This window comes from Ptychodera flava, chromosome 10, assembly GCF_041260155.1.
Source record: "Ptychodera flava strain L36383 chromosome 10, AS_Pfla_20210202, whole genome shotgun sequence".
Classification (NCBI taxonomy): Eukaryota; Metazoa; Hemichordata; class Enteropneusta; family Ptychoderidae; genus Ptychodera; species Ptychodera flava.
Window position 1 is genome coordinate 24,406,943 of NC_091937.1, and position 23,572 is coordinate 24,430,514.

The 23,572-nt window shown below is 37.7% G+C and overlaps 2 protein-coding genes across 2 annotated transcripts in view; one reads left to right on the forward strand and one right to left on the reverse strand.

The window, feature by feature from the left end:
• Positions 1 to 1,109: 1,109 nt before the first annotated feature.
• Positions 1,110 to 13,317, reverse strand: LOC139142303 (trafficking protein particle complex subunit 3-like). The gene is made up of 5 exons (XM_070712195.1): positions 13,160 to 13,317; positions 10,534 to 10,631; positions 9,569 to 9,668; positions 8,211 to 8,393; positions 1,110 to 1,733 (listed from the first exon to the last, which is right to left on the reverse strand). Exons 1-5 carry the CDS (start codon positions 13,199 to 13,201, stop codon positions 1,614 to 1,616), a joined length of 543 nt encoding a protein of 180 aa, XP_070568296.1. The 5' UTR covers positions 13,202 to 13,317; the 3' UTR covers positions 1,110 to 1,613.
• Positions 13,077 to 23,572, forward strand: part of LOC139142302 (connector enhancer of kinase suppressor of ras 2-like) — a 100,219-nt gene continuing 89,723 nt past the window's right edge. The window contains exon 1 of the mRNA XM_070712194.1: positions 13,077 to 13,592. Within this exon, the coding sequence (XP_070568295.1) occupies positions 13,535 to 13,592 (58 nt within the window). The 5' untranslated portion in view covers positions 13,077 to 13,534. The remainder of the gene's footprint in view (positions 13,593 to 23,572) is intronic.

A 23,572-nucleotide genomic window follows, 5' to 3' on the forward strand; every position in this document is an offset into this window, starting at 1 on the left:
CACCGTATGATGTAGGGTTTGTGACCTATGACCTTAGCAGGGCAGTAACCTTTAGTCAACGCAGGAAGTGTCTCTAAACAAGGTTGGTAATACATTTTTCCTCCTCCTTGGGGCAGATGGTATTTATGTGAATCATCATAACAAACATTTTTCTCAATCTTATGTACCTTCCGTTTTCAGTTTGAATACATATGCTGATGATCAAGAGAATGAATAATTGTAATCTTGAGAACTGTGGAAAGATACTTTTCTCAGATTTATGAAAACGAGAGAATTAGTGTGACATTTCTCTTCTGTTTAATATTGATTCTGTATTTGTGTCATAACCTTCTTAAACCCTGACTCTTCATTATTTGCCATTATAGTTCTTGTTTCCCTACTGGTACAATTTTTATTTGCATCTTTGATCACATTTTCTTTCCTAGTAAAAGACTTCACAAAAATAAATTAGTAGTACAGTTGTATGGTATAGTGAACTCCATTTGACATCACATACAGGTTAATGGAGCTGTTCCTAGGCTTTGTGTATTGATAGGCAGCTAAGATGAAGTGTATTGATATGAACTAAAAGGGCCAGTAGCTAAATCTTTGATTTATTTTGCAACTATTTCTGATTTTTACGCAAACTGCAAGTTCTTGACACCCCAAAAGCATGTTGAATTACCCTCTATGTAGCTTGTCAACATACTCATCTCTGGGTGTAAAATGCAACGATATTGTTTACTATAATTGAATTCTAGTCTGGACCAGAATTCACTTGTCAACAATAACTAATGCAGTTGACAGATGTACAGACTGGTTTGGCAAACTGAATACTGTGTATCTCAACATGTTTGGAGAGTAGAAAAAGAAACTGTAGCTTATCATTATGTTAAAAACAAGAACAGTAAAAAATATCTCCATAGTTACTACGACATGTACTGGGCCTTTAAGCAAAGAGAGTCAGTGGTTGCTAAAGTCACTTCATGCCAGAAGTCGCTGAATCACATTCAAACAGAAATTGTTAAAGGACTATGATATTCAACTTAACATTGGATATTTTAAAACCATCACCCCACCTTTTGTAAGAATCATTCTAAGGCAAAGATTTATCCTGGAGTAATCAGGCATCTTAATTAAGAAATTTAATTCTGCAATTTTTCAAAACACAAATATACAAAAACAGATATCCCTGTACAAATGTGAATAATAATCTTTATTTTTCCGTCTAAAGTTCATGATTTGTTCATGATAGAACACTGTCCTACATTGACATTTAAGAACGATAACTACATGTACAGGCAAGTTGTCTCCAATTCAATGTTTGCTCACCAACTGTCTAATACATGCACAGCAGACTAATGTTGACGTGCCTTTGAAAAAAAAGCCAAAGTCTTGTATGTTATACACTAAATGCAATAAAACCTTGTAGTAATGTACCATACATCAGATCGAAAGCTTCATAAATTCTGTGAACACGGGACAGATATGACATCTCACCCTTGGTAAGCCAAAGTAAAGGCAGCATAATGCTTCATTTCAACTTTTAAACTCCAAAATTTTTACATCATGAATCTGTATTTTCTTGGTTCCAGCCAATTTCCTTGTCACAGAGAGTTCAAGGGTCACATAGTTTACTCTTCCCCCGCTGGTAATGCATCCTCTAGTCTTTTAATAAATTTTAACCTAATTTCTGTTGAATTGTCGCCTCGTAATGTGTCTTGTGTGAACCATACCTTGACTTCCATTTGAACCTAAAAATGTGAATCAGAAGGACAAGTGTATGATACTTATCTGTTGGTGATAGGCAGTTGAATAACAGTATCATAGCTTGTTAAAGGATACCTATTACAAATAGGCACCCCTAGGATTGGTGAAATATATGGTTAGGGTGGTTCAATTATTCCTCAGTGTTGCCATAAATGTTCAATTCACATAAACTTAACATAAATGTACGGAGTACATGGTAAAGAAACACATGATATAAGTCTGTGTGTCTGTAAATGCCTGTATACAAAAGAGTCAATTGTCAACAAAATGTAACTGCCACTTGATAAGTTTTAAATTTTTATTACATAAAAGTATAACTTTCCAAAAAAGTTGGAGCACAAGATGTGATTTTGATTCACTATACGTTTCATACCAATAACGGTAAAACAGTATCTAGTTTATCTAAAACCATAAATGATAAAACTTTCCAAATCGTTAATCGAGGAAAATTCCCTATTATTACATGCCATATATATAGAACGTTGAGCTCCCCTAAGATTCAATGGTAACTTGTTGGTGATGTAGTGGGCCGCATAGTCATTATTTGAATGAAGCGAACTGGAACTATAATTTGTAATTCGACAACTTTGGGATTTAAAGTGATCAAATTACATGTTTTATATAGGAAATGCGGTTCTTTTTCAAATATTGCGTAAAGAATTGATAAACCGTATTAGAGTGATTTAAATATATCAATGCACCGTTCAATGATGATAATCATTCTATTTTAAATGGATTTTCATCAATCATGCTAATGAAACAACTGATTGTCACTTGCAAATTATCCTTAAAATTGTGAGAGAAATTATGTAACAGAGGCATGTAATAAAAACATTACAGCCCAAAGAAGGGACTATGTACAGTACACAACGAAACTTGCGTTCAGACTCGGCGGGTTTTTGACGGCGATTAGACGCGTTCAAGACGCGTGCGAGACGCGTCTAAGACGCGTCTAAAACACGACCCTTCCAGCTCATTATCTCACAATGGAAAGAAGGTCATGAGTGGCCTTTGTTATGTAAATACAATACTCCTCTACGTCGCGTTTTTGTCACGTTCTAGACGCTCCAACTTCTTTCGTCTACTATGATAAAATGTTGTCTTATCTAGCAACTTTTTGCCTAGTCGATGTTTTATAGTGAAAACATTTGGAGAAAAGACCGATTGATTATATGTTGTTGCTCCAAAACCACCCAGCTAAACTCATTGCATTACCGATATCGAGTTGACCATGCGTTGTTCACTATGCATGTCCATGAGAAAGTCATTATCGAATGGCCTGGACCGATGCCACGAAGTAATTGCCAGTACATGAAATCAAAATCTTTCCATCTGAAATATTTTGAATATCGAAATACCGAAAGTACTAGTAGTAAATGTATGTACAGTCGTGGTATGTTGACAAAATGAACAGAAACACTGTTCATTCATGTGTCTGCGAGCTTTTTATTACACTGTATGCATATATATTATTGCCTGATTACTGTATTACTGTTTAACCCTTGCGTCCATTTTACACAGGCATAGGATTAAAAAACACCAAGAAACGACAGCCCGCATAGGAAATAAAATTTATAACGAAAACCCAGATCTTGTATTTTTCGTCTTTTCCTTTTTTTCATAATCGTTGTGAAGTTGCGTTACGCGTTAGATGAAAGCCACGCAATGAAACAGAGTGATTAGTTGATGAGTACGTTGTTACGAAAAATCATGTCTACGCAGTTGTAATTTGTTACTCATTCGCGGCATAATTGTTGAGCAGGTGATAGTCAAGGGGCTGAGTCGATACTAAATACATGTACGGTCTCACATTTATTCCGCACCGTTTGGAGAGAGAGCACGAATCAGTTATTGTTAAAAACGTAACGATTTAATTCCCATTTGAGTAAAATAACTCGACAGTTGTAAATGGAATTCATGTTCGAACCCAATTGAAATTTACCTCTGCTCTGGCGGAAATCAACCATAGGCAGGCTTTACGCAGCTTTCCCGCAATTTCGATGATCTTATTATGTCTGCAAACGACATTTTACGTCTTCATTGTCATTATTTGCAATGCCAGAGAAATGAAGACCATCGGAAACACAGAATGCCAAATAAACATTTAAAGTTTTAAAACGGAACTTCCAAATATAGAGGGAATGGCTCGGCAATTTCAGGGTTACGTTGTACTAAATTCTGAATTAAGTTACAAATGCGAGTTCAGAGTCTGGCAACAGACTTTTATTAAATACATTATTATTCGATCACTGTGTTATTGTTTTAACCACTTGCGCCCTTTTTACACAGGCATAGGATGAAAAGACCAAGAAATGACAGCTATCATGGGAATAAAATTAATTACGAAAACCAGCTTGTATTTTTTGTCTTTCCTTTCTTCATAATCTTTCCGAAGAGCGTTGTGCGTTAGATGAACGCTACACAATAAATAAGAGTGATTAGTTGATGAGTACGTTTTTACATTACATTACACTTTCTACCTCCATGGTTTTTACGAAAAAATCATGTATACGCAGTTGTAATTTGTTACTCGTTCGTGGCATAATATTGTCGAGCAGATCATGGTCAAGGGGGTGAATCGATACTAAATACGGTCTCGCAGTCACATTACACCATGTGGAGAGAGCACGTAGCAGCTACGGTATTGTTAAAAACCCAACGATTTCATTCTCATTTGAGTAAAATAAGGCGACAGTTGTAAATGCAGTTCATGTTATATGGTTATGTCGAAAACACTGGCGCAAACGGTTAGATAAATAACCCGCGAAATTATCAAGAAAGTGAAGATCGCATCGTCATTGCAAAAGCATGGCTGCCATGCACGACATGTACGATGACCTTTGGACTCTGCATGACCTAACACATGACGTTGTCATCAAGGTGGCAATATTGTCGATTTAAGTAATTTCGAAAACAACTGCAGTGATAAATATTTCTTCTAAAATGAATCTGCTAAAAATGACACGGCAAACGGGGTTTAAATCTTCTTTCTTTTCCATTGTTTGAGATCATGACAGAAGCATTTCATTTTAATGTGAACGTAAACGAAATTTACCTTTGGCGGAAATCAACCATAGGCAGGCTTTACGCCGCTTTGCTCTTCCATTTTAACCCAGGCAATTCCGATGGATATGTAATCTCGTGTTGGCGGTCAACAACGCTTTCAGTTGTGACGCAACATACTCTGAATTTACAGGAAGAATGTATTCTTAAAAGGTCACCTTGTCAGTTACTTGACATGTATCATGTCATTGTCACTTTACAGCGACAATGACATGATGCTCTGACACTTGGAGAGTGATAACTTATCCTTGTCACTGTCGGCAAACGTAACCCAAGTGCAGCAAAGACAATGTCGTAATTCTACTGGTAATGTGCAGTATTGTACATGCTGTTACGCAACTGGATTGATTGGGAGAACAAATGTTCATCGTACTTTTATAAGTGCACATTCATGAGCTGCCATGGACATTCATTGATAAATACGAATATTTCTTGAACTCTCTTTTATTCGTTGACGCGTACGTCATATTACTGTCTTGTTTTCAATTCCCAAAACGAATACACAACTTGTATACTCCTACTACCTCCATGTATATACAATGTAACAATGCACACGACGCAATCGTACATTCTTCAGGGGCACAGATATATAGTCTTAGATTTATTTCTGGAGTTTCATTGCACATCGTATCGACATGACTTTCTCGCACCATGGAATTTCTTTACTTGAGTTTGAACTAACATCGACAACCGGTCCCTTCAAGAACTCATGGAAAGAGACGCGACGGTGCTTCGTAATATAATAGAGGTGTACCTCGATTATAATATTAAAACTTCTGTCGTATCTCGTCATCTTTCCCCGGTCGGATACAAAGCCACCTTACGGCAGCACGATCATAATCATACACTGAAGCCTAGAATTGTATTTTACACAGCGGCGTCTTGCGTAGTGGCATAGAAATACCGGTAGACACAAGCTATACTTCTACTTGTAAAAGCGTGGCAGCCATGTTTGCTTCGAAATGCCCGATCTGCCAAGTTGCGCGGTTGATGACGGTATCGATACTTCCGCGATTTATTGTTCATTTTCGGAATTGGATTTTCAACTTAATGACATGTCAGATATGAAATTTAATTATTTAGCTTTTTGTTCCACACAGAGAATGAATTTCCAGCGTTTTAGTGACCAGTTCAGTCCCACTGTGTACTACTTCGCTGAACACAGTGCATGCGTGAGCGCTCAGATAATTTTGAAAACTGGACAGACAAAGTTGGCCTTCGAGCCTCGGTAAGATAGTGGGCCAATTCAGCTATCTCGAAACATAAGTCAGATCTTTTCTCACTGACAAATAAAACGGAATTAAGCAAAATTAGTTAGCCAATGAAATCACTTGCATTTTTCTACAACATTATTACTGTTGACTTACGGTACAGACCCATACAACCACAAACTAGCGTACCACCACGTTAAACTATTTAGCCTACATAGGAGCAAAGTCGTACGTGAAAAAAGTAAAGGACAAAATACAATTTGCAGGTTTTCAAAACAAATTTTATTGAGATGTAAGTTCTTATTTCCTTGTCGCTAGCGCTCCCGTTCAAGACCTGTGTAGAAAGGACACGTGGTTTAAAATGTAATAAATTGACGGGGCAACATTCATTTGGATTTATTGGGTGCTCACTGTTCTTGTTTTGTTTTTTTTACCAAAATTCGTAATTTTTCAAACAGAACATAAAACCCATGGAGAGCACTGTCTGTCACTGGTACTTTTCTTTTATTTGTTTTTGTAATTTTATTACATTGGACCTGCGAGGTATAATTATCTCAGAACGGGTTAGTTTTACCCGGGAACACAACTTTTTTAAGTTACCTGCGCTGGTAGTTGGTTGCAATGTCCACGAATTTCGAACACTGGCTTTTGTAAATTTTCAAAGCTTGTAAAATATCCGTGACAGACTCGATGAGGGTGTCTCCATGTGAACGTCCTTGAACCCATGACCGTGACCGTCGATTTTTATGCATTCACTATAATCGTACGTATTTGCGTGTAGCGTTGGATGGGCGATACCATTTTCACGAAGTGGTAAAAAGCAGGAGTATGCAAAATGTCGTTGCCCAGTCACAAAGAAATTCAACCACAAATCGCAGTGAAAATGCAATTCATAGGATTTTGATCAATTATAAACTAAAGCTTAGAAAGACCAGACCTTGTCCATATTATTTCATTCTTTAATTGTTATTGTGAGATAAAGTGAACGTCCCTCCTGAAAGATAGTCAAGGCCGGATGTTTCGCAACAAGTCTGTGAACGTGAATTGTTCACTTGTAACATGTCAGCGGTGTGGACTCGGCGACCCGGCCATACCAGGCTCTGAAACAATTCTGAAAAGACTACGCAAGACAGAGACTGTAGAATTTTGTCTTTTGTCCGTTCATATTCCTTGTTCACTGGCATTTGGCAAAACGAATGTCCAACGTATATTTCTAAGTGACCACACGATGTTTTTATAAACGTGCTATAGACTATAGCTTCATGTGTACTTCGTCAAATCGCAATATCCCAATTCTTGCGAGCCAGAGCAAATCTCCGCTCCGCTGACCTACGCAAAAACGGGTAGCGCTAAGCTATCGCCGTAAAGAGGCACGTGGATTACAACGATGAATATCCCAAGCTATTTATCGAAACAGTTGTAGAAATGCTACGTTAGACAAGGACAGAGAGGTGTAAAAGCCATGTCTTTTGATCTCTATACATGTACCTATCCCGTTCCTCTGTAACTGCTGCTGTATGAGTGGAAATTACGCTGGCTGGGGCGATGACATTGCATGTGTTTGAGGATACAGTATATCCCATGATGTGTTTCAAATTCTGGCATAGCAAAATGTTTAACCACTTCCGTGAAATGCGCATCTAATTTCCTGGCAGCACAAAAAAATAACCCATTGTTTTCTGATGTCCGTAGGGACTTTGGCATGTGAATTAGCAAAGTGTTGACTACAAATTTCAGCAACGTCTATACCAGGGACACTGTGTCCCCAAGGCAACGCAACTCTACGTTGGCCGTAAAACTTGATAGGGTTTCGGGCAAAGGGTCAATCCAAATTGAGACAATTTAGAGATACCAAATGAAATTGACAAGTTGATGAATATTTTCTTGACTGCGTCAAAAAAACGGTAACTCTTACTTGAAAAAATTCTGGTGCCACCAACTGGCATGCTTTAGACAAGTTAGCGGTGCGTTTTTTTGCATGACCTCTGGTGCATACAATTTACATATATGAATAACAGTCGCGTTTTGGACGCGTCCTAGACGCGTCCGAAACGCGTCTCAGACTGAGTATTGTCATGAAAAAGACACGTCGGAAACGCGTCTTTCTGAACGGAAGTTTCGCTGCGTACTGTACCCTTATATATTGGTGTATAAAAGTAATAGGCATTTGATCAAAAGTAGACTCACCATTTCTAATGCCCCCCTTAGAACTCCACAAAGTATGTTGGAATAGTTGAGATTGCCGTGTTTTTCAGGTAACTCTACAAAATCAGTCAATGGATTGTTTTCTAGAAGAAGTGAGAACTCATCCCCTGCTGGACTCCAATTTGTTATTGCTGGTGACATTCCCAGGTACATTTTCATACCTTGCTGCAGATAGGACAAAAATTGCAAAGAAAATCAATCAACATTCAATTGCTAAAACCAACTTGCATAAGGGACCGTCTCAGATTGTCGCAGAAGTTCAAGAAACGAAATTAATTCGTTTTGATCAAAACCCCCTCCCCCCTCCCCCTAAACGAAACTTCAAAAGTGCGAAATGTTTATGTCTGCCTGAGGGTACAATGTTGCATTTTGCTGTAGCTTCTAAAGACGCATTCCCCATGCCACATTACAATTACAGTAATCGATCAGATTTGACTACTAACAGGGCATTTTACCGCATAAAAGTTTCATTTTATTTTACTTTTCCTTTTTTGCATCTGTTCTTTGTCTCTGTGAACACGCTATTTGTACTTGGTAGGGGCGGTAAATAAGCGAGAAACTTTGACAAGGGGGACCAGGCATGTTCAATCATATTAAAATGACTATGACCAGATGCATAACATGTGAGAATAAAGACATCAAGTGGTTAGAGCATACGCTTATAAATAGCACATTTAAAAAAATGATACTTTTGTCTTTGTTGAATTTGATGAGTGAAAGGTTTAGGATACAATGTTAGTTTTGGTAAATTATGTTTCGGGCACAAACGAGATGGAAACGGTAACAAATTTGTTGGCACAAGTGTGCAGCTTTTCTTTAATTTAAAATAAAACACGAAAACTTGTGATCACAAAATAAAAGTGCGAAAGTGAAGTTCACTAATTGAATGGAGGTCAAACCCCCTCCCCCCTAAACGAATGAATTTCGCTTTTTGAACTTCTGCGACAATCTGAGACGGTCCCTAAACATCTTTGTAATTTCAAACAGTTTCTGCAGAAGCCAGTTTTAGGGTTTTGTTTCAGTTTAGATGTCATACCACAACCAAATTAAACAGTAAGTCTGCCATTGAGAAATGAAATCGTTTTTTGAACTAGGATCCATATTGGCATAGTTCTTGTTTGCTCATTTATACATGTACATTATTCATCAGTGTATGTGTAGATTCTGTACTTCTGTACGCGTATAGTACGTTGCTGATTATCAACAACTGCAACATAAAATTGCACTAATATACTGTAAGGTTGATGCATGAGTACTTTCAAGCAGAGATCCTTCTATGCATAATTTTGAATAGGACTACCATATTTGTACTACACAGTTACTTATCTTATTTCACTGACCTTGGCAATGACATCTGCTGTTTCCCTGAAATCATGACACCTTCCAACATTGGACCTTGCAAGGAAATCCTCAACTATTCTGACACCAATGTTGTAACCCCTATTTGGAGAAAAATGACAACACCAGACTTCACTAGCAATGCTGCTGTGTTTTGATGATACTCAATATCACTTTGCATACATGTATGATTGTCTGCTGGTTTAACCTATTCACCCCTATTCTCTATAAGCAGGTCCAAACTCACTGCTGATAACTATAGTTTTGGGCTAAACCATGGTGGTGAAAGGGTTAATAAGTATAAAATGTTTGAATACCCTCAAAATGATGACAAGTCAATTTAGGAATTTCTTGAAATGTGCTTTAGTTAGCCCTATGCAATACATGTAGTGTGTACTATTTCCTTGAGTCAAAGAGAACTCTCTTGGTCATTGCCATATCTATGCAGAAGACGCAGGAATCTGGAAAATAGTTGGCAGCAAGCAAAAACAACCGTCTATCAGCTAAAACCTGCAAGCTGTGAAAATTATTTCTTTAATATATTATAAGGGCATTTTGCACAAACTTAATATGATCACACACTACTTGTAAACACATACTTTCATTTTTGCCATCTGTAACCAAAATTGTTTACATCACTGGGACACAGCGCCCCTGGGCCAGGGCTATACCACACTAATGCACAAGAGCATTTCTGTAGCAAGAACATTAATCAACAGTCTAGGGGGAACAAAGAGAAACTGTTAAATAGACTTACAAGCCATACTTCATACATGTTCAACCATATCTTGGAAAGAACATAAACAAATAGAAGATTTGGACAAAATAAAATTCTGAAACAAACTATAAGGACTCCTAGAAGGCTGGTTTACGCTTTCACCAACAAGAAAATAGAGCAAATTAGAAACAGGGATAGCCCTAAAATGTAGCTCACTGATGTGATGTGTGTATGTCATTGTGTACTTACATTTTATCCAATTGTTTATTGACTTCATCATCACTTTCATAGTCTTTTATGAGCTGAGCTACCAATGCTCCATATGTCAGTGTGAACAGTTCCTGACTCTGAAAGCAATTCATATCCAGTCAGGTGAGGCACAAAACGCACAACAGTATCATCTCAATGAACAAGATAGCAAAACAGCGTTATGAAATATTCAAAATACTGCGGTATCTATTTGATGCAACAATTTTCCATAAAACACACACAAACAACACAGACCTGTATTATGTATTTATGTACTCTGTGACATCATTTGGTGTGTAAAAAAACGAGTATTAATATATCAAGATAGTTTAATTGTTGAATTTTGAGATTTTCTTTACATTATTGCACAAACAATTTATTTCGCATGTGTCATATGTTGAAAGCTCACAATGGTGCATGCTACACTGTAAGTACGACAACACATCAATTTCATACAACAATAATTTGTTATTTTTGGTTTTCTTCTTTGCAAATAACAGGGAATTGAGGCTATCGGCTCCTTCTATTGATCACAGTCCCTCTATCCACCGGTCTGGAAACGCCTATTGTAAAAGGTGTCAATCACCTAGACCGCACAGCCAAACCGCGATACGAGGGCCAGTCACGTGATAATGCGTAGCTTGGGTTTGTCCTGCATGCCACAGTCCCCGATTGTGTGTACGCTTTTCTCGAATTTTCGCTGTTTTTGGCTCTATTAAGTGTTCTCTGCGTCTATCTACGACACGAAGACAGAAATTATCATATCCTGAAACCGGTGTGTGTTTTTCGTGATCCTTATCCTATCGTAAATGATGATAGTGTGCGATAATTTCTGGGGTTGACCGCTGCGAGTGTGTTGACGTACGTAGCACAAGCAACGGCTGGAATCACACCGGAAAATTTGTGGTCCTTCTCTTGCAATGCTAGTAGTCAGTGTCTCCAAATATGATCTAAATATGTTTTCTGTGTAATATTCTGTGAAATCATGTCTGTTAACTGAACAGAATAGGTAAGACAACTGCAGAAATGCATGTAGATTTTAGTTGTGTGGTCGCACATTTTCCCATGCAGCGTCAATATGGCGAACTCTCGATACGTACGCTCGCTCAGGCACGGCTGGAAACACACCGGAAAATTTGTCGTCCCTTTCTCTTGCAATGCTAGTAGTCAGTGCCTCCAAATATGATCTAAATATGTTTTCTGTGTAATATTCTGTGAAATTATGTCTGTTAACTGAGCAGAATAGGAACGACAACTGCTGAGAAATGCATGTAGATTTTATTCGCATATTTTCCCATGTAGCGTCAATATGGCGAACTCTCGATACGTATGCTCGCGCTCAGGCACAGTAAATACCTTTACAAAATGCTATCATGTCAACACAATAACAAGTTGGTAATGAACTACTCAGCTGTCGATGTTAATATTCAGCTGATTTTGCCTGTCTTCTTGATTTCGGGCAATAGTCCATGACACTTGCGAACAGTGCGTGGCCATTTTGTTTTTCGATCGTGATCATAATGCAACCATAATGTGTGGTCCCTTTCAAGCTTTATCTAGAGGGGTAACGTTACCCATTAATGAAAAAATAAATTGTTTAGTGTTTCTAAAGGGAACAAGTTGTAATGTTTTGTGATATTCTGAAAATAACAACCCACAAACGTCATGTTTTTGAACGATCACATTGCGGCTGTCATAGGATCGTGGGGTAGCGACATCGATATAACGGCCAGTTGAACACTGTCAGTGTCCTTTGTTTAAGGTGTGAATCGTGAGTTTGTTCATATCACGGAGTGTCACAAAGAAATCAGCCACGTTTCCAGACCGGTGGATAGAGGGACTGTGTATTGATGTACATTTAGCGTGGACTGTGCTTGATTTTCATGGGTAAATATAGCTGCAAAATTGTAGCTCTACGGTGAGGCGGTCGGTGAGTTTTGGTTTTTGCGACCTCGCTCACCAGTAGAGCTACAATGCCGAAGGCCCTGTAGCATACAAAATAAGCGCGCCACACATTGCGCGGCATTTTGATGTAAAATCCCACATATTTACTGCATTTGGTCGTACCGATTTATCACTACTGAAGACTAAACACTATACTACACTAACCTTGTCGTTTATGGGGTTTGGTATTAGCGCAAAACGTCGATCGCGTTCCATAAACATTGAGCGTGTTTCTGGGAGCCGCCATTACCGGAAGTTGGTAATGGCGGCTCCAAGAAATGTTTTTGGAACGCGATCGACGTATTTGAACAAATACCAAACCCCATACACGACAAGGTTAGTGTAGTATAGTGTTTAATCTTCAGTAGTGATAAATCAGTATGACCAAATGCAGTAAATATATGGGATTTTACATCAAAATGCCGTGCCATGTGCAGCGTGCTTATTTTGTATGCTTCAGGGCCTCCGGCATTGTAGCTCTACTGGTGAGCGAGGTCGCAAAAACTAAAACTCACCGACCGCCTCACCGTAGAGCTACAAATTTGCAGCTAGGGTAAATAATGCATTCTGAGAATAACAAGATCACTGAACTGTGGACGTGTGGGCGTTTGCACTGCAAAAGTGCAATGCGCCACCACCATGCATTTCCACGAGCTCCCGTTCATGTTTAAAATGCACTTACCACTTTTCGTGCGTCGGTCGCTCTGTTGCTTTGCCTTGACATAGTTTACGTTGATTTGATGCAAAAAACTGTACGGCATGAACGGCGACAAAGACAGTGTCACACTGAAATATAGTATTTTCCTCGTCTGTGTCTCATTTGTCTACTTCCGGTTTGTCTGTTTGTTGGCACTTATATTTCCTCAGTTTCTTTTAACACACCCCTTTTGCATAATAGGTGAGTCCACTTAATTTCCGCCGTCCTAGCGCCACTCAAGGGAATCGACGCATAAAGTGTGGAGGCAGTGTACTCAAAGGAAGAAACTCTCGTACAATCACAACGCATCATGTCCGCAGTGTTTTTCACTTTTTCCCGGCAGCTCTCTCGTATACGGATATGGCGTTCATAAATATTCGGAGCTGGACAACCCAAGAAGTTGCAGAATGGATGAAAGGTAAGGAATACTGCCCACTGACGCACATCAACTGACTAGTACTGTCGTAAACCAAACTTGGCGGAAGTTAGTAGTCAACTTTCTGTGTATCAGAGATCAGATTCTAGGATAACTCCCGATGGGTTTGTTGTCAATCCTGTTTCAGTTGTATTATAAACAAAGTACACGCTTGTTAGAACTCTGCTTACCCTAGCGTCAGTCTCATAGTCACTCTATTTCTTTCGTTGGCGCTCAGTACATTGGTCAAATATTAATGCCGACGCGACGTATTTTGTGTGTGCAGTGCGTTGACAGACTTATAAACCGACCACAGATATCTGTGGAAGATCTAAATCAACGTCAAACTGATAGTCTGACCGATAGCTCGTTCAGCTACAGGTTCGTGTATTTATTGGTAGAGACGGCAGCCAGCTATGCCAAAAGCCTACGCCAACGGAAACACAGCGTGTGACAGTAGTACAACGTATCACATGTGCATTGAACTACATCATGCGTCTCGTAGTATGTTGGCTGTGATCCCCACTGGGAACGGATTTTATTTTACACCTCTATCATTTGTGTCACTGATAGAAAAGAGAACGGGCTACGCTGCCCAACTCTTCATTCGCGTATGTCATCACAATCTGATTAAAATCATCTCTGGTACAAGTGCAGCCCTTTCCAACCGTTACTATGACAACAAAGTGATGATGTTGATGATGATGATGTCATAAAATTATGAAACGCACGGTCGATCGTGTAAATTGATTGATGAATCGAACAAACATAATCAATATATTGCTTATCAGCCTGTTTTTTCCTGACAAACTGCTTAACTGTTTTTTGTTTTCCGAACACTCACCACAGCTTTTAAAGTGAGTTACCAGTAGCAAGGCAACTGACTACTGTTCATTATCACCAGGAATGACAGAAATTTATGTGTTTTCAAATAGTCAGTAGATAATGCTCATAGTAAACTGAACTACACTCTTTAAAACAGTCAGTTATACAGTTAAAATTTCAGGAAAGTTTGCTAAAAGAGAGAAATTGATTACTCTCAAAACTGCAGGTAGTTAAAATATTGCTGACAAATGAGATGACATGTTTGTATTAACTGTATATCAATAAAATCATTTAGTCACGTCACATTAACATGCAGTAGTAATGTATTATCAATATAATCATTTAATTGTCATTGAAATGCTATGATTTAATTTTCAAAATCTGTATGATTTATACAAACTAAAGAAGTAGATAAAAATGCCATCAATTATATGTAATGGCGTGCCGTACAGAAAATAATCACCATTTTAATACTTTATGGACAAAATCGAAAAGAAGGGAAAAATTTTCTTCCCCAAATATTTGATAGTACTGCCTGTACACTTAGCATTAAATCCCCATTAACTGTGCTGTTTTTTGTATTTTCTTTTTAGATGAGATGATTTGTAATCAAATGTAATTCATTTAAAAAGGTTTGCCAAAGTCTGACCACAAAATGGTTTTCAAATAGTGGTTACAAATACACAACTTAGATTTTAACCAAACACTTTTTGAGATGTAACTTACATAGAGCCATCAAAAATGTATGCAGAACCACCTGAATTTCATTGACCAAATTCATAACCAAGGATTGATATGATGACATTTTCAAAGACAGTATGGCTTAAAACGAGAATCAAAAACATCTCTCCAAAGTTTGGATAAGAGATCTATTAGGGCTTTAAGGAAATGCTGCTTTTTCCTTTCACCGAAATAATGCTCCGTCAATCCCAGGAAAGATCTGATAGGACTGTCTTGGTTTTTATAGTGCATGATTGTTTTTCTCATGGATACAGTTTTTACTATTAGAATGCAAACAGCCTTAGAGCACAGAGATACTTTTCAGAGAAAATAAACTATTGACACTGATGGAAGTGCCTGCTTCCTGTTTGGGTGATAAATTTTTGAATGTATACCATAAAAGATCCACACAAAAGAATATTTTTAACCCACTGGTATACACTTACACACTACTTTACATGTACCGGGTATGAGTATATTTCGGTTTCATGATTGCGGTCCAGAGGCATTTACAACATGCAGATGACACAATGATTTGTGTCGCAATGCGTGTCGCAGTTGCTTGTTAGGCAGTGTTCGTGTCATGACAAGTGATCATATGAGGGGGCTTAAAATTCTTTTAACAATAATTGCGTTTGGGGAAAAGTTTGGGGAAATGTTTGAATTAGCTGGATCTTAATTTGGTGAACCCTGTCTTTGACTTCAGCAAAATTGCTAAAATTGACACGCTAGGTAAAAAGACATGTTTTACAGTATAACATATATCCAAGACTATGAAAGCATGTTCAGCACTCTCTGCAGCTGGAAAAAAAACCCCAGAAGTGCTGATTTACATAACAGTACATAACTTTCATATTCTTTTGTTGTGCAAATGACTTCTTTTGTGTGGCAATTAACATATGAATAGATTTGTCCAAGAACACTGGGATGGCCCTCATCTTCAAAATCCCTCAAGGAGAACTCTAATGATATAAATGTTATTCAACATACATATCCCCTGGTATACTCTAGTACAAAATTATTATGTTGTGGATATGCAATAGACTTGTATATAAAAAAATGCAAAAAAATATTGAAATTTTGAAATATATAGAGTTGTGTAGGACAGTGCAGAAAAATGAGAACAGCTATGTAAAAGCTAAGTGTTGATTTTAATCCATTTAATAGGAAGGACAAACTATTGACATTTAACCTTTTGCGACTGATTTGATTTAGAGAGTTCTAATATGGTTGGAAGCCCTATGTGAACTTTTAATTTGAGTTTCCATGCACAGTGCTGGCACTGGCAGTGTCATTTCATCGACATATTGATTTCCTTTGAAATGGATTGATGTACAGTACACTTTATTGGCTGATTCTCAATTGTGCAGTCTTCAATAGAAGTAAATTGTTTGATTTTGAGTTTGGCACGGACAGTGTTTTAAGTAAGAATTGTTAATAATGAGTTACTGATGTTCTATTGTAAAGTATCATGTTGCCCTCTTCTTAAAGCAAGTTATCTTGTACTTGATCAATGCGTACTGTACGTGATGTTTTGCTCTTTGCTAAGCGACAATAATATGTCTTCACATATTCAAGACAGATACCAAGTTTTCTTTGTGGATCTTGTCATATACCCAGTGTAAATGTTCCAATGACCAAAAGGGAGAATTGACATTGTTATGCTTGTAGTCTTGTCATCAAACAGTTTTATTGAAATGGAGTAGGCCTCCGTCTTGTCTGAGATTAAGCCATTAAAAAACTGCGGACAGCAATTACTCATAAATCACATTGTTAAATTTAATAGCAGTTTGTCTGCTTTTGGTATTATGAATAGAATAATAAATGTTTAAAAGTAAAGTTGTCTTGTTTATCTCAACACTGTGCTAGAAAGCCTCAGTCACCAGATGCAAAGTATATGCAAAGTATATCACTAGAAAGCATCTTTCTCATTAGGTAATATATTTTGGTACATTGAGTACATCTTTGGAATATTTTTGAAATTATAAGGCATTCATAAATTCAATCTTCATTTATACTTATCATATACCAGTACTATTAGTATGAATCTTAGTTAATGGACAAAGAGGCGCGGACACTGTTGTAACCTGTTGTAGTCTATATTCTTGTCACAGGTATTGAAGACTTGACGATGAACATTCATTACTGAAATTAGTTTCGAGCTTGTGAGTGTTCAGTGTTGCTTTTCTTCAGATAGATTTTACCCATAAGAGCTGTCAGCTGTATAAATTCACCACTTTGTCTAGTTTGAATAATGTACAAACAATCTCTTCAAGCATGAAAATTGGAGAGTGCACCTGCCCTAAAGCAAAAATCCATATGCCACAGGTGTGGGGGTGATGGGAATAATCATGTTTGCCCGCAAGTTAAATTGTGTTTATTGTGTTGAAATTGTTATTTTTTGACAATTTGTTGAACACATTACCCAGTGAGACATGAATTGCTCCAGCAATAATGGTGCATCTTGTCAAAAGCCCCAAATGCTTTCAGGATAATCAAATGCGTGATACCTGACAACTTCTTTCAAAGTTTCATTCAAGTTTATAATAAAAAAATTGAGCAGATACTGTCAGTACATGTTGTGTAAGGAATCTACAACATTAATGTCATATAAATGTAAACATTTCATCAATGTGATCATTATCAGTGGTGAATGTAAACAATTTAATGTGCCCACCTCATTAAGCAATACCGCAGAGTGTAATAAGCTTCAGCTTCAACCCCTAACCCAGGTACTCATGTTTACATGTACCACATGTAAACTGCTGATCGAGAGTGCATCCACGGCCATGGCACTATCCTTTGAGGGATTTGTTTTAAAATTATCAGTGGATATACATGTGTAAGTACAGTAAGTTGTTTTACATGCATCTATACACTATAGACAGATGTGTATTCACTGGTACCATTTAGCTGATAAGGAAAGTTTATTCATATTTTTACATCTGACCCTTATAACATTTTACAGGTTTTCAAAAAATAAATGTTAGCAATGCCATTGAATTTTGGCAATTGTGCCAGTATCAAGTTTGCTTTTGGAGTTGAAATCTTGTTCAGCAGTCAAGTTTGAAAGTTGTAACCGGCACCGAGAGAGAACAAGGTCCTATGTATATTGTGACCTGAGGAAGAATTTCATGTGTGAATGATTCATTTTAAACATGTATGTACATCGGGCCATAGGTTGGACATTATTTACTGAAATACCAACCCCTTAATGGTCCGAAAAGGAGGGACGACCAACTGTAAGTTACAATTATATTGAATATTCTGGCAGGTTGAGTATATCTCATTGAAACAGCCAAATTTTAATAACAATCGGTCCATTTGATGCGTCTGTGAGTCAAAATACCTTTCCACTACCTCTCCATTGTTGACTGGTTATGCCAACAAAAAGCAAAGAGGGATAATTCTCACGTTTAAAGAATGCAGAGGTGAAATGCTTGAATGGGAGACTTGTTATGGGTCGTGTCGTAATATACATCGCAAAGAAATATTGAGTTAGGCTTGTGTGCTGGTTGTAGCTAGCGTGGCCCTAAATGATATGTCCAGTCTGGGGGGCACTGAGTTGTGATAATGCTATGATATGTTGTGTTCATCTGTTCTTGATTCATACAATAAATGGTACATTAAACCGTACAATAGAGCCAGAAAGAATGATTTTTCAGTCCTCCCCTTGTGTGTAAAATCTCTTGTGGCTATAGAGTGGTGCTCTTATGCAACAGTTTTTGTCAATATTTTTTTGTGGAGTCTGATGACAAAAATGGGAATATTATAAATAAGGAAATATTAAGGTGACGATTCTTTTAGATACTGTACATTGTACTTCAAATGATTTCTCTCACCTTGCTATTGAACAAAAGGTACAAGTTTAAAGTTTACAAGTTCAGTGGTCTTGTCAAAAACAATATCTTTCTCAGACATTCATAAATGTACCATAGACTTTCATCACGCTTATACACGATGTCGTTAAGTAAATCCATATATTCGTTCCATTATCAGCCATGTTGACTAAGTTCATGCGTACATGTATGGAATATATAATCCACAAAGCATGCATGGTATATGACAACACGTATATGACAACAAGTAATTTATCCTTGGTTGTGCAGTTTTGAAGTTTCTTTGTGTTGTCTTCATAGGCCAACACACTGTAACTCCTCAAAGAGGTACACATTTGTATCAGTTTTCATAAAAAATACCAACAATAAATTGTAGAAAACTTTTGAATAAAAGCCATCCAAAAGTACCAAGTAGGCTTACTGTAACAGGTCTAATAAAATTAAATTCTTCCAAGGCGTGTTAAAGTTCATGTTATATACGTTGCTCTTGAAAGCTTAAAAACTATCTACTGTTGATTGACCAATCAGAGTGCTCAATTCAGGGTGTTTTATTTACTCATAAAGCCTTGGTCACCAAATTCCAAAACGAATGACAGCGCCGTAGTAAAGTACTGTCCAATCAAAAGTGAACATGTCATATTCTGTACACATCTGGTATGTTTTAACATTCAAATTTGGTAACACAGCGAAAACCAGCTGCAACACAAAATCTGCTGTGCCCAAGGGCATTTATATAATGTGCCCTAGGGCATTTATAGGATGTTCCATTACATTGGAAGGCTATTTCACAAATAAAAGTTTTAATTCATATCCTAAACATGTTACATTGACAAAGGGGACGGTTGGCGTAAACACATTGAAAACGAAAATATATCAGTTAGGGGCGATAGTTTTTAAGTCGGATAAAACCCTCATACTCGGGCTCTTCTGGTATATAAAGTCAACCCTACGAGAAAAATGTCTCGGCCTGCGGCCTCGACATTTTATCGTTGGGTTGGACTTTATATACCAGAAGAGCCCTCGTACTTGGGCTTTATCCTATACATAAAACAAATCAAAGAAAAGAGATACCTGCAAAAGGATGCCTGTCCAACTACCATGTAAGTCAAAGTAGGTTAAAACAGCAAAAATATTGTATTATCGGTAATACTCCTTTTAAATCAGTAAGAGAAATAATTGATTATTTCCCCCTACAGCCATCTCTTGTCATTTTATCATGCGTATGCGTGTAGCTATGACCTTCCCTCAAGGCTCTTTGTATTTTGTACAACCCTGGATAGCTGCAGGACAGTAGCTCTAGGTTTTGCCTGGGTGTTTGGCACACCCAGGCAAAACCTCGAGCTACTGTACTGCAGCTAAACCCTGGACAGTGTGAAATTCACCTAGCAGGTACAGTGCATAGCTCAGTCATTCTATTGGCAGTTCTGAATCCCATTGGAATGTTTGTTGTTCATGATCAGGGGTGCATGAAAATAGAGTTTTTGTACTCAGTATGTGCACGTTGACAGAGTACAGTTACTGGTACCAGCCTTAGAAAAGTCGATGCATATTTAGAAATGGAAGGCCTTGGCTTTGTGAGCGGAAAGGGTCTGTTAGTAATTGCTTTCCCTTGTAACATCAGTGTTTTTTGTGTTGATATATTATAAGGGTTGCCCTCAGTACAAGTACATTGATGCAATCACTATCAGGGGACAACAGTGTAGTTTTGGAATTCCCTTCCCATTTACATCTACACTTAAATGTCTGCAAAAACACTGAAGGCTGTGGTCATTAATTTGGGAGATACAGAAATTTTACTCTGAGTTATTTAACTATTAACCATATTCCTGAACCTTTGTCGAAACTCTGATTGATCATATCTGTGTCCCTACTTGTTAAGTATTCATAATTTAAGTGCCTTTCATATATACATGTACCTGTAGACTCCATTACAATGTAACATCGTACCAGCATATGTATAAATATGAGTATACATGTAACATCAAAGCAGAAAACAAGAAGCCATTCACATCACTCAGTCCCCCAGGGAGTCATAGCTACAATATATGCTATTGTCCCATGCCAGAATCCATTATAAATCGAAATCATCTGTCATGATAAAGTGACATAGACTATTTCATTTTCCATGGTTATGGAAATATGAATATTTACAGACATGTATCAATTTACAAGTGTTTTCCATTTTCAAATCCCGGAGGAGTCATGCTGAGAAATCTGGGCAATGTATGTAGTGGGGAAGCAATTCTATATGATGATTTATACACATTGTGAGTGGCTTTCTAACACAATCCAAGGTAAAAACTACTCCATGCAGTCAAGTCTTTGCTGTAGATTTCTGGAATGGCATTATATACCGGTAGACACAAAAATAGATTTTTTGTCCTTCAAGATCAATATGTCCTGAATAGCAGTAACTTTGGAATTTCAGTGTTTTGTGATTGAAACTAGAAATAACTATTCAAAAAGTGCACTGCATCAGACTTTGTTGTCATACCGTAACTGCAGAATCGGAACACAAAAGACACATGTTTCAGGAGTACAGGAAATTCACATTTGCAACGAACACCTGTGTTTCAGTGTGAGCCACTACTGTTGTGTTGTGCATTAGATGCCACATGTACTATGGTAGTGTACAGCTCACTGCCTAAAGAATCATAAAACTTGCCTGACATCTGTTGTCAAGGATCTCATAAATCTCCTTGACTTGGCACTCCTCACCTGTTTGAAGTGTTATTAGCCCATGTACATGCACTTGTGTCACAGGGTAAGCATTTATAAAAACAGACATCTCTTCGATTGAAGATCAAATAAGCCAGTGTTGGCCTACCTTGATAAAATACACATACAGATCTGATAAGTCTGGTGTAACTGTACTGTTAGGTTGTACCAAATTTACCGTTGTGCTGGAAACTTTAATAGAGAAGTCACATTCTTCTAATTGAAATTTCTAGAGGTTTTGAGGTGTGCATTTTTAAGGAATACTTGTAAGTGTGATTATATATTCATTAGACAAACAACAGTTGCACTGATGGTCGTGTAAAATCCTCATCTACTTCACATCAGTTTTCACCTCTTCATGAAGTACCGTAATGTGAGGCCTATCGGTAGCCATATTACCTACTGTAATATCCTTTGCCATAACGTACAGAGTTTCATTTGACCTTTGACATTTTACCAGCTGTAACTTGTGATGATTTTTTCACAATTTTTGTTTTGTATGTCCATTGCAACCTTTCTTGTGCTCCCCAAAACATGTTGAAAATCCCACTATTTAGCTTGTCAACACAGTGTCTATACACTGTTATTGTTTACGTTTGAATTCTAGTCCAGACCAGAATTCACTTGTCAACAATAACAATGCGGTCTACACATGTACAGGTTTAGTTGACAAGCTGTAAAACAAGAAACTGTAGATGATATCAAGAATAAAAAAAAAGAATTTAAAAACTCATCAAATGTTACTGCTACTGGCCTTTTAATTTATTGTAATGCAATCAATATACCGGTACCTACCAGTAGACTGGTTCTGCCGTGCAATGTTGTTATGTACATAGATTGTGAGACAGCTTTAATCACCAACATTCATTAAAGGTATGGAAATCGATCCCAGGGCCTAGGAGTGGCACATGTAAAATAATGTGTATCTTTGCGTCAGAGGCGGAATAAACTATGAGTGTATCTATTTATCCAGGAAATCTTAATCCCGACTGCTATGTTTGTACGTACATAGAGCCAGTCGACGTTAGGGACACAAAAAACAACGAGGAGCAAACAGGCAGTGGTTTTGAACAAAATCAATGTACCGGTACTTCAACGATGTATGTAACTCCATACATGAAAATGTTCGTAGCTTGACGCACTTTGAACATAGCTCGTAACAAGGGACAGTGGAAAGCCCATGGAACTACGTGTACAACTATAACAGCCACTCATGTAGTTGGTGCACAGTGCAGGTTTTTCCGATCAACAACTTTGACTGATGGTGGACTGACCTTTCCTACCGCAATTGTTATCTCCCTCGATTCAGCACAAAATTTTCGTATGGACTATTGATGCGGTGTTTACAGTTGTTACGTGATGGTAAATCCTAGTCGTATTTATGACTGCTGCGTAAACAGTCATTGAATAAACTTTGCACGCATTTACGAGCACTGGATATTTTTACCGTTTTAAATCAAAAACCGTCCGTATACGCGTATGACGGTGACAAAAACAACACAAAGAATCTGGCGTATATTGTTACTGAATTACTTTGACAAAAAAATTCACCGAAATGCCGAACGGTGATCATACAGAACTCTGCAGGTTTCTGGACTAAACGACCCCAAACCGACCGGATCTCAGTCAACTGTCCCGGGCTCGACGTCTACTCTATCAGCGTCAACTCAAACTTTCACTCCAGACAACTTTACCCTACAAACTGGGAATATACTAAATTTACCTTGAAAAAAATTCAAACTGTGTATCGTATTGAAAAAATTTTTCCGGGGCCTCGGAACAAATCAAAAAAACCAACAAATCCAAACAGAAACAGTGGAATGATCATTAGTGTGCAAGGTCGCTGTATTATATGTCTGGGTAAAAAAATTATAGCTTTGA

Bases quoted from the DNA above. Each gene is read 5' to 3' on its own strand.
- LOC139142303 (XM_070712195.1), bottom strand. From the start codon at position 13,201: ATGTCAAGGCAAAGCAACAGAGCGACCGACGCACGAAAAGTG. The intron at 10,632-13,159 runs GTAAGTGCATTT...AATTGCTTTCAG, and splicing joins CGACCGACGCACGAAAAGTG to AGTCAGGAACTGTTCACACT. The intron at 1,734-8,210 runs GTGAGTCTACTT...TCACATTTTTAG, and splicing joins TAAGGGGGGCATTAGAAATG to GTTCAAATGGAAGTCAAGGT.